This window comes from Syngnathus floridae, chromosome 2 (assembly GCF_059516105.1).
Source record: "Syngnathus floridae isolate MCC-2025c chromosome 2, RoL_Sflo_1.0, whole genome shotgun sequence".
Taxonomy (NCBI): Eukaryota; Metazoa; Chordata; class Actinopteri; order Syngnathiformes; family Syngnathidae; genus Syngnathus; species Syngnathus floridae.
Window position 1 is genome coordinate 21,665,931 of NC_142414.1, and position 12,089 is coordinate 21,678,019.

Here is a 12,089-nt window from a genome sequence, read left to right on the forward strand (position 1 = left end):
ACGCACGCACGCATGCACGGACGCACACACACGTATATGTATACAAATCCTCCTTCTTGGAGTTCACATGCAAGCATGCGCATGTACGCACACAAACACGTCCATAAACGTGCATGATTTAAAAGACTGACAGAGTTTTTAAATAAGATCCGACGTCCAACCAAACAGTGGAGTCAACGTGTAAATTAACGGTTACTATGCAATGAGCACTGTCAGTCGTGGTATGTAACGTGCAAAATGGACGCTAGGTGGGGACCTTCTCCCTCCTCAAACCCTGCAGCATTGGCAAGTGTGTCGGGTTTTCTTCGATGCACTGGCTGGCTGCTTGGATGGATGGATGAACGGACGGACGGACGGACGGGCGGACGGACGGGCGGGCGGACGGGAGGACGGGCGGGCGGACGCACGGGCGGGCGGACGCACGGGCGGGCGGACGCACGGGCGGGCGGACGCACGGGCGGGCGGACGCACGGGCGGGCGGGCGGACGGACGCACGGGCGGGCGGGCGGACGGACGAGCGGGCGGACGGACGGACGGGCGGGCGGACGGACGGACGGACGGACGGATGGAAAGACGGACGGTGGCTGGATAGTTTATTTATACGATGAGGAAAGTGAATATCACAGCAACAATATTCAATATTTTAAGTACGTATTAAAACCACGCAGTAACTGAAATGGAGTGTGGATAGAGTTAAAATGAACACATCCTGTTATACATACTGTGCATCAATCTTATGCGCTCCGAGGAGTAACCAAATTTTAACCCGGCACTACTGGCACGCGGACAGATGTGCTCCGCCCCTTCCCTCCACTCCAGCGCCCCTTAAACCGACCTGCCCGAACTGCTCCCCGAGTCGAAATGATTGACACGGAGCCATTCAGGCAGCCAATCGGAGAAAGAAGCGCCTTGTTTGCATAAAGCGGGCGCGCGCCATTGGCTGGCTGCGTGCTACTGCGAAAATTCCCTCGCGTGCCATGATCCCGCAGGCGGCGCACGTCCGGAAATTGACATAAAAATAGAAGTTTATTTATACCTAAACGTCGTTCATGTTTACGTCTATTCTGTATTCTAACACCAGGAAGTTGATTATTGCCGAAGAGGAAAAAAGTGAAAACGTCAGAAACAAAATGATATATACTTCGTTTGTGTTAGAGATGTTCGCAGAAAACAGACGACAATTTTCTTTTTTTTTCACGAGCACCGACTAAAGTTGGAAGCAAACATCCAAACGCATTCCCCCGCGTCTCACCTCCTCCCGACCCAGCCGCCCGCTCGACCGGCTTTGTTGTTCCTCGCTGCGGGTTGATTGAACAGCGCGTGACTGACGGTGCGCGGGGGTGTTGGCCAATCAGTGTCCGGGCTTGCGCCCACTTGGCGAGACGGTTCTGCCATTGGTTGAGGCGAGTGTGGGAAAGAATGCAGAGAAGCTTTCACACGATGTGGGAGCACGCGAGCTGGTATAAGTACTGTGGCGCGTGTCGGCCACAGAAGTCGAGACGCCGCCACTCGTGACTTAGTGGTGACACAATACTGACGACGGGAGTAGTTTTTCTTTTCTTTATTTAAACAGGGCCGTTCGGTGGACGAACTTTTTTTTTTTTTTAAAAATCTTGTCAACATCTATTTTCCCCAAGAAAGGATTTATCGATTTGATTCGTGTGGCCAAAACTGAGTAACGATGCCAGCCGACACCATGGAGAAGCAGACGGGGTCCCCGATGGCTGGTGCCCCTGCAAACGGATCCCACACGCCGGACAAGCCCAAAAATGCCAGTGAGCATAGAAAGGTAATTGTCGGCCTATGCAAGTGAATGAGTTTTATGATGCAGGATGTGCCGTGAATTCTGTATCATAAATTAACTGAACGGTGTCTCGACTATTATTCCTTCAGTCATCCAAGCCCATTATGGAAAAAAGACGCAGAGCAAGAATCAACGAAAGTCTCGGCCAACTTAAGACGCTCATCCTGGACGCGCTAAAAAAAGATGTAGGTCAACTTTAGTATTTTCACCTCTATGCTTCTTTTAAGATAAATTACACTTTAAATGGGTGAAATTTCCATTAAAGTTGAAATGCGTTCTCTCTAGAGCTCCAGACACTCCAAGCTGGAGAAGGCAGACATCCTAGAGATGACAGTGAAGCACTTGAGAAACCTGCAGCGAGTGCAGATGAGTGGTAAGTCGATTCCCCGCTCACACACTTTTATTTAGCAAAGGCGTCTATTTTACATTCCATAACAGCGACGGCACACCACCAAACACAAAATTCTCACAAACATGTATACTGAAAGGACGAAGCAGGTATTGTGTGATGGTCGTGGAAGAGAATTGTTCTTTTTTGTAAATCAGCAGCTATTCTTGGCAATAGCATTTTAGATAAAACCACAAAGAGATAAACAATTACAATGCTTATTTCATATTGGAATTAACAAGGAATTCATTTAAAAAAAAGAGTAAGAATAATGCCTGGAAATGAGCAGGAAGAAGAAAATCTTATCGGAACCCCCCTCTTTCTCACCAATATTGTAAACTTTGGCGTTCCCAAATGTGGCCTATGCATCGAAAATAATATAGCGATGTCCAAATTTTGTATTCAAGAGTTTTTTTTTTCCAAGAGTTTTTTTTTGGCTACCTAATGGCAAATGTAGTACACCAATGAAATGTTAGAAAGAAAGTGAAAGAAAAATCCAATTCCCTACCCAAGAAACCATATAGTTGGTCTGACTGTCACTGTATGAAACTTTATTTAATCTATATTAATAATTCTAACCATTTAAATGAAATTGGATCGTTTCCAGCACAATAACATGGGCATTTGGTCATAACACAGAGGCATTAAAAGCAAGTGATGAGACACAGGCCAGTGAGAAAGCATCACTAACATCAGTCTGTCTCCTCCTTTTTCTCCAGCGGCCGCTCTCTCCCCTGACGCCGCCGTGCTGAGCAAGTTCAGAGCCGGCTTCAACGAGTGCATGAACGAAGTTACGCGCTTCTTGTCCACTTCGGAGGGGGTGAACGTGGAGGTGAGGTCGAGGCTGCTCACCCACCTGTCGGGCTGCTTGAGCCAGATGATGGCCATCAACTACTCGCAGCAGACCGCGTCCCAGCAAGCTCACCTCGCCCAGCCCCTGCACGTCCAGCTGCCCTCCACCCTGCCCATCAGCCCCGGCGCCGCCATGGCCTCCAAACTCAGCCCGGCCGAGGTCGCTTCCCCCAAGGTGTTTGGCGGCTTCCAGCTGGTACCCGCCTCCGATGGACAGTTTGCTTTCTTGATCCCCAACCCGGCCTTTGCAGCACCCACAGCCCCAGTGATCCCACTTTATGCGAACGCCGGGCTGCCCATGGCGGTCAACGGGCCCTCGGCGGGCACCGCCACCTCACCCGTACACGGCATGACCTCCTTCTCTGGGGGATCCCAGGCGGTCAGCCCGGTAGGAGTGAGTCCCGGTCCGGACGGCGGCGAGGTTGTGTGGCGGCCTTGGTAGCGCCTCGCCACCAAAAGCCAGCGTGGGGAACACAACCATGGAACTGTGGGACTGCCACTACGTTTGAATTCAGACCTGCAGCTGTTACGAGGATCTAACCTGTGACATTTCTGTTACGCCACCCCGAAAATCTTCATGTGGCACTTTTTGTTTTGTTTCGTTTTATGGAACAGAAGCCTTTGATGGATCGTTATCATTTATGACCAGTTCCAATTGGATCTTGGTGATAAATAACCTGTACATGCAGATGTGTTGATTTATAGGATTTTTGCTATAAAGTACTTTTTATAAAAAGGTTTAGTTTTGTACAGAGTGATGATTGTTACACCAAAGCTGTTTTCTATTGTTTTGCTGTTTGTTAAAGAAAGAACTGGTATTCTTCCAATGTTTGAATAAATACTGTTGAAAAATACAGTATCTGTGTTAAGTCCATTTTTGCCTGTCTTTTAAATCCAAATTAGAACTTTACGCACGCACGCACACACACACATACGCACGCACACACACACGCTCAATCATTGACTTACATACCTGTCTCCAAGTCAAAATTCCAACATTAATATTTTGTGTGGGGATTTGTCCTTGTGTGTAACTTGAATTGGCAACTTTTCAGTTAAGCTTGGCGAGATTTCTTCACATCTGGCTGTAGGTGGGACAAAGGATTCTATTTTTTTCTCTTTCTCACTCGCCTGTTTTGAAAAAAATACAAGTTCTATGGGGCATCTCATCCAAAATGCAGCGGGAGCTCGCAAAAGTCTATTCATGAGCTGGGGAAATGTGCTTGGGGGTTAATGTCACAAACAAATTGAATTCAATCAAGAACATGAGAATCCTCTCTTCCTTTTGTCTGCCAAATGTTCAATTCCATCCCCCTCTAGTGGGCTTGTGACGCATCTTGAATGGGGAAAGTAAGGGAATTTGGCCAAGCAGTTGCATGAACTCGTTAAATGTGACTAAAATCTTACGTTTACACTGCACATCCGTTGCACACAGCACTCCATTATGTCAACTCCCATCGTCCTTAGACGTAACCCCTCCCTGCAGTGAAATGGGCTCCAAATCCGGGTGATGTATTTCTGTATGGTGGCGTGGTGCTTGCCGTGTGTCAGCAATCGGTGATTTGCAGCCCCCCCCCTCCACCCGCACACACACACGCACGCACGCACGCACGCACACACACACACACACACACACGCACACACACACACACACACGAGATTAGATTACCGCAGCTCCGTTTTATAGCCAAGTATGCATGTGTCTGTTGCAGAGAATTTTAATTTTATTTTAATATAAATTTTATTCACGCGGAATTTCTGTGCGTGTGTAAATAACTTTTTTTTAATGGTTATATCGTCATTGCGTGCGAGTCTGATTCACCTCATCCGGTGCAATGCCCTGCGGATGACACGGTGTCTAAACGACACACTGAAGTCTCCTTTGCATAGAGCCGCAGCCAAACAGCAGTTGGCAGCGTGTCTGGCCTCTGCGGTTTTTCTTACTGCCTGCGCGTCTGAGTCAATAGTTCAGCGATGCCTTTGAGGAGTTGAGGTCGTGAGAAGCGAACGAACTAGTCCGCCTGTGGTCGGGCACGGGGCCAGCCATTAAAATCCCCGCCCGCAGGCCGCGAGCGCAGCCGCAAGCGCAAAGGTGTGGAGGCGGACACCCGCGAGTGAGCCTCACGGTCCGGTGGAAATGAATAAATAAAGAGACTCGGGTGGGTCGAAATGTTTATCCAAGAGTCAACGGTTAAAACAAGTCGAGCGAGTCTATTTTGATAGATATTATTGGGAGCACTTAAGCAGTACACGGGCTCGTGTTGCATTTGAATGATTTGACTCACATTCAGATTTTGTTTCACGAGAGGGAATTTGGTTAAACGAAACGGGCGGGAAAACCCCTTTCCCGATGATGAAAAGGATTCCTATGGAAGGTTGAATGTCCCTCGGGGACGTGGCCGTCACATCCCATGGGAGCAGCGGCTTTTGAGGGGGTCGGGGTCGTCCGAGGAGCCACAATCTATCACTCTCATTAGCGACTCAATGGGCTGAACGCGCGCAACACGTTGCCGCCAAATGTTCACCATCAAATTTCCCTCCAAATTTACAATTGCCATTGTGTATAGACGCGGCTGTGTTTACAGCCAGCACTTGAGTGCTTTTCGTATGCAAGTTGAGCTGCGACAATGACAAGTGCGTCTCTCTCACGCCCGAATATTGCGCTTCTCAACGAGAAGCGGGGCATGGCACCCATTTTACATAAGAAACAAATATTTACGGCACACCATTAAACAGCACAAAAACGATGAGTAATGATGAGCCCTATCAATTTTGGCATTCATTTATATCATTTATTTAGCACTTTGACATTTCTCTGAAATGTAAAGTGTATTATGATCACGATTATGATGATTATTATTATTATTATTATTATTATTGAATGTGAAAGCAGTTATTCTGTGTGGCATGAATTCTAACAGATTTAGTTTCGCTTCAGCATGCATGGGTGAAATGTGTGCAAGTGTGTGTTCTAGCTAGATGGTTTCCCACCTGTTTTCCTGAGAAGCAAAGGGGGGGGTGACATGTTAAAAAGCTGTTGAAGCTCAGGAAAAATACAATTTGATTCCTCACCCTGAGTGTTTGCGGGCAACAACTATGAGGGAACTTAATCTTCCTCACTTCACATTTCCTGTCTGTCTTTGTATTTATAGCGTACAGTGCGGAACGTGGAGGTTATCCCGGGTGGCCTGTGGCATCAAGCCTTATCAAGTATCACAGCGTCCGTGTGCCACTTGGGCTTCGGTCTTTCCCACAAGTTGTTTACAAGGCAAGTGTCTGAGGTTAGGTTTGGCTTTTCAGCGCCTTCTCCGCTTTCACTGCGCGAGGTCTGCAAGCCATTGCAGCTAGTGCAGATTCCAATAAAGAAAGTAGAAAAGTTCCCCTGAGAACGGGTCATTCTGATGACTAGATTTAAGAGCGCATTTGATTTATGTACTGTCTTTATCTATCGTGGGGTCATCCCTGGCTATCCTCTGCAATGTGCAGCTGTTATTCTATTTTAGTTCTAGATTGCCGCAGCGATAAATGCTTGACTAATGGCATTCACATTGGCAATATGATAATTAAATGGCTTTTAATTGTGATGAAGTTAGAGCAACTGTGAAATTATTTTTAGTTATAAATGAAAAATCAAGGTAGCATTGCGTTAGGCTTTATAACTAAAATGGCTGCCACCTGCATCATAATGGAAAAATCTCTGCCGACGTGGCATATTTGCAACAATCCCCGACTATATTGCAATTCCTGTTTCTGATTTTTTTGTAAATGTTCTTGCAACAGTCTGTATTTGTCTGTATTGTTTGATCAATATGTTTGTGTTAAACATTGCGCTTGTTCCCTCAATATGGTTTAAGGGGTTTGTGTTGTTTTAAAAGTGTGTTTAAAGACCATGAAAAAACTTCTACAAATGTCATGGACATATTGTAGAAGAAAGGAAATTAAATGCTGGATGTCCTCATGTCATGTCTTTTGTTTACTTTAATGCACCATTTCTTTGCTGAATGGAATGTCTAGTAATCTACTGAACGTCTGATCAGGATTTACTCTTAGAAACTGTAGCTGGTGATCCGATCTAATGTTCAGTGGCACCTAATTGTTTTGGGTGTGTAGGTGTGTGCACGTTTGTGTGTCCGTGTGTCGCATTGTCCGAGCACATGTATAACAAACATTTCAGGACAACGAGGAAAATAAAGATTATTTAATGACGGCTGAAAGCTCGCTTGAAACAATATCTTTACAAGTTTTACGTTTTACATATACTATGTAGTTGAGACATCATTGGGCCTCCACAAGCGGACGGAATAGCAGTAGCGGAAGTTTACTTTTGGGGTGGAAAAATAGGCTGATATTTCAGCATTTTATTTGGTATCAAGTTCCTGATTTGGGAATGGACAAAACATAGCTAATGAATACTGTAATTATCATACAAAACTGCTATCACACTTAATGTCTAGTAGTGCACGCAATAGTACGAGTTTGAGCACCCCGGTATAGACAATCCAATTCCAGCCTGCCACGCAATTCCTCACCTTCCAAATCAGACAATAATGGAGAGTATAAGTGTTTGATTTGACAGATACAATTCTGGCACTTCAGTGAGGTGTGATAAACCGGTTCTTTCCTGAACAGCCATCCCAGAGCACCGAGTCCTTGCCATGCCGCTTAAATCAGGTGGTGACAGCTGCACTGTCTCTTTAGCACTGTGGGAGGAGGGTGAGTGGGTTGGGAGTGAGCATTGACTCTCAAACAGGATGTCCTGGTTACTGGTCCCATCTCACAGACTGTCCCTTTGTGTGTGCTTTAACATTTGGGAAAATCTTTCAAGCAGATGTGGCCAGGTTTTGTTATGGTTCCATCCGCCTTTTAATCCCTATGCTCTTCCTTCCCTTCGCTTCCACACAACCAACAACCAGCAATTTGACATTGTATTTATTGAACCAAGAGAGCTCTGGGAAGTGAGCATAAACAAAACAAAACAAACAATGACACAAGATAGTGAGTGCAAATGCGAGTAAGCGTGAAAGCGAGTACGTGCGCAAACACGCGCTGACGTCAGCACACAATTGCACGAAGGCGTGATTATAAGCACCCATAGCCACTCTGTACCTAAAAAGTCATTGTTTGCCACATAATTCCATAAAACTAAATTCATACATATGAGCTCAGCTCCGCCTGAGACAGATCATCCAACCGTCATGCAGAAGCCAAGCATCCGGGTGGGCCCACTGCCCCATACACCTCCAGAGACGCGGAGCATCCGATAGACGTGATAAAGCAGCCCAGCATTTATGCAATGACTGTCCAGTTTGGTGCAGTGGAACAACCCACTCTATCAAACAGTAGGCACTCAGTATCTGACTGTATAATAAAATTAAAGTGCTGTGGCGCTGCGACGAAAGAATGACAAGGAAGTTACTTGAGAGAAGTAGCAGATTCGGCGCATATTTAGTCAATGAACATTTCAATGTTTTTTTTTCATTTGGTGGGTGGGGCATTTTAGGGGAACCTGAGTTTCCTTTGCCATCTCAGAGCAATCGGCACTGCAGTCCAGCCCTGGCTACTACAAACAAACGGAAAAGAATGGCAGCTAACTGCAGTTCGCATACCGAAGAGAGGCTGAAACAACTCCAAAAGGAGCCACACAAGAAAAAATCAAAACCACTTAGACAAGACGGAGAAGCAAAGAATGGAAAGACCAGAATAATACTCAACAAGAAAATCAAGAAGGAAGGAACTGGTGAGAGTAGGATAATAGTCCAAAATCTGTTTCCAGAAACGTAATTGGCCGTTTGATGGCAATGCAGGCATGGTGCGTACAGGAGGCTCTGCCTTTTCTTGATAGCAACTGAAAAAATATAGACACACCAGGCAGGATCATAGACTCATCACGGTTGCTTTAGTGAAAGTAACCAAGCCCGTAAAGTAAAAATGGACACTGTACAAATGTGAATTAAACAACTGCTTGTCATAAAAAGCGCAATGTCTATTGTGAAACTGACCACGCTAGGCTTACTTATGCAATAAGACCAGCTTTTTCTTTCTTTTTGCTGCTACTTTTATCATACCCTGGGAAGGTAAACACTCTTTGTCTCTGCTCATGTTGTTCTTGTAGCAACTGTTGAACAGTGTGTGCCCCACTTGTGGTTTCATTGCATGGATTGTCATGCAGGAGGAACAGGAGACAAGTGTCAATAAGGCCATGGGCCCTTGCCAAATAAATGTGGCCAAAGAATTGGAAAGAATGCAGCTGGGTACACACGTCGACACACACGCACTCACGTACACACGCACTCGCGCTCACACACTCAGATTGTTGGAATAAAATGAAATAAAACATTAAATAACATAAAATTGAAATTTGTATCAATATAATTGGTTCTCTGTTTGAATACTTCTTAGACTAATGTGGCACAAAATAATAAAATAGATTTTTAATAGTTTATGGGTGCCATAATTACTAATGAATTAATTGACAACTATTTCATCAAATAAATAGCTATGTGTATGTGTGTGTGTGTGTGTGTGTGTGTGTGTGTGTGCGTGTGTGTGTGTGTGTGTGTGTGTGCGCACATGTGCGCGTTTTGATCTTTGCAGGGTGGATCACTCTTCCAGAACAACCACTCATCTCTGATCATCGTCTGCTCTTGAGGTTTAAGAGACTGGGCCTCATGATGAATACGTGATAAGATTCGTGATGGGCACACGCACACACACACGCACATGAAGACATGCGCGTATACTAACACACACACACACGCACACAGTCTTGCGTGTTTTTCTCAGCACATTCACAAGGGGAATCCCACCTTGTGTTAATGTCTAGTTGTATGTCTGTACACCTCACCACAATATACTTTTTTATGAATGAATCACTTGTCAAAGTGAAATAAAGTTGTTGTTTTTCACCCGCTTCGTCATAGTGCAGTCAAGGTTTCAACCAGCCGTCAGATTTGTTGGATCTGTACAGTGGGAGTTGGTGACTTGAAAACACTGAGCCATGCATGTTATTAAAGCATTGGAGTAGTCATAAACCTTCAGATTAGAATGAGATTAGAATATGTGTATTTATACTCAAAAATTGGTTTTCGCTGTCAGAAAGTTGGCCATTTTTAATACCGTACATTTTAGTAGTGTATCTTGGTTGTATAATTATAAACGCTGTTCCTAACATTTTCCCATCAAATTCTACTTATGAATTAGGTAACCAAAACACTTAGTTCTGCAGCTATACAACTCTTTTGATCCTTTAAGATTGTGTAGAGCAGGGAAAGTGTGGTGAAAGCAGGTTACCGCTCATGTACAAGTCTACACAAGTAAAAATACAATTATTTAGTGCGTAAGAGTAAAATTATGTCTAATATAATAAAAAGTTCTTTTTTTAATGGGAAGGTCCTGGAAATTGCTGGAAAAAATGAGGTGCTCAAGCACAGCCTTTAGAAATGAACCTTATGCAAGAGAACATCAGAATGTCCTCTCAAATAAAATTTTCAACTGTGATCATTGAGGGCAGATTGCAATAGTATTATGAAAAATAGGTCTACAATGGAAACACTGCAATAGTTTCTAGGATATTTTTTGTTCTGGATGTTTTCCTACTCTATAACAGATTCAACATAAAATGTAGCATACAGAAACAATACTTAAAATAGAACCCACAAAACAACAGCAAAGTCAAAACAATGACTCTCTCATGCACTTACACTCATATTTGTCCCACTAGCATTTTTTGCAATTGTTTAGGCATTGTTGTGTTCTTAATTGAATACAGTAGTCAATATCACATTTTAGAATTCTGTATATTTGTTTTGTGATGAAAGTCAAAATTAGTTCACAAGTAAAGCTTTCCGATGGAGAGAAAGTATTATTGTGATTTAAACAAATACAGTACCCGGTAATAGATAATAGATTATGTATTTGCAAACAAGCAACTATTCACAAGGGGATTTTAAAGAAAAACTCAAAGGCAGAATATATATGTTGGAAAACAGCATACACCATTACCACTACAAGCAGGACTACAATTTCAACAACAATTCATTTGTGCACTTGCAGCACAAATCCTTCCACCACGATATGAATGAATCTGATCGCTTCATGGTACAAAGTCTGCTGTCGACAATCATTCCAGCCTGGCTCTGTCATCCGTGAATGCGTCTGGGAACGCCTGATGTGTGCGTCACGGTTAACGTTTGTATATTTGTGCGGAGCGTACAGGGTCACGCCCCCCTGCCGTGCGGCCGCGCGCTGACTGACAGCCCCAGTTCGTCTGTACAATAGCTGATCTTTGCTGCGCCTCTGACTGTATCAACACAAAGTGGGATGGCTCCCCCGTGCAGAACTCACAGTATTGATTACTCGGCCAAGACCCCACAGCCGCACTCTTTGTCCCGCGCTCTTTTCTTGGCTGCCAATCAATACCTCTTTGTGTTGATTTATACCCATTGACAAATCACTCTGCCCCAATGCCTTTGTAAGGTTGTCAATCAAGAGGAAGGTGTTGGCTTATTGGTTCCTCCTTTAGTGCAAACTTTCACATTCCAAGCTTCAAGAGTAGCTTAGAATAGCACTACCGGGCAGAATGCACCACAAGGCTTTAATGAATCAGTGTGAATTAGTCGATCAAGAAAATCAAAAAAGTCAAAGCGACTTTCTCTTCTCCTTTAAGTCTATTATTATTTTTGTAGACATCAGAATTGCTTTTATTGTCATTATAATTTTCATTACAACAAAATTACCTTGCAGGTGCATAAAAATGACAACCAAATAGACCAAATGTAAATTTGTGCAATACAGTACTGATCTATCTAAATAATATAAATAAGGAAAAAATATACGTGTGAGCAAGGGTTTTATAAACTGGAAAATATATTATTATCATTATTATTATTATTATTATTATTATTGCATAGGCCTTGGTGAAAAATAGCTCAACAATAGACATTGAAGAACTCAAAAACTGGTCCTGGACTTTTGAACAGTGTTTATAACCAATTAGATTCTTATTCAAACCCCAGACACTAATAATCTATGGGTAAACTTGAACCA

At 44.0% G+C, this 12,089-nt stretch overlaps 1 protein-coding gene across 1 annotated transcript; it reads left to right on the top strand.

Annotated features, from left to right (window-relative positions):
- The first annotated feature begins 1,476 nt into the window (after positions 1-1,476).
- On the top strand, positions 1,477-3,900 carry hes4 (hes family bHLH transcription factor 4). The gene is made up of 4 exons (XM_088369613.1): positions 1,477-1,789; positions 1,894-1,989; positions 2,090-2,177; positions 2,912-3,900. The coding sequence occupies exons 1-4, from the start codon at positions 1,682-1,684 to the stop codon at positions 3,484-3,486; spliced, it is 867 nt and encodes a 288-aa protein (XP_088225739.1). The 5' UTR covers positions 1,477-1,681; the 3' UTR covers positions 3,487-3,900.
- The last annotated feature ends 8,189 nt before the right edge of the window (positions 3,901-12,089 follow it).

Excerpts from the sequence above, each read along its gene's own strand:
- hes4 (XM_088369613.1), top strand. The coding sequence starts at position 1,682 with ATGCCAGCCGACACCATGGAGAAGCAGACGGGGTCCCCGATGGCTGGT. Across the intron at positions 1,790-1,893 it reads ATGCCAGTGAGCATAGAAAG|TCATCCAAGCCCATTATGGA; the intron begins GTAATTGTCGGC and ends TTATTCCTTCAG. Across the intron at positions 1,990-2,089 it reads TGGACGCGCTAAAAAAAGAT|AGCTCCAGACACTCCAAGCT; the intron begins GTAGGTCAACTT and ends CGTTCTCTCTAG.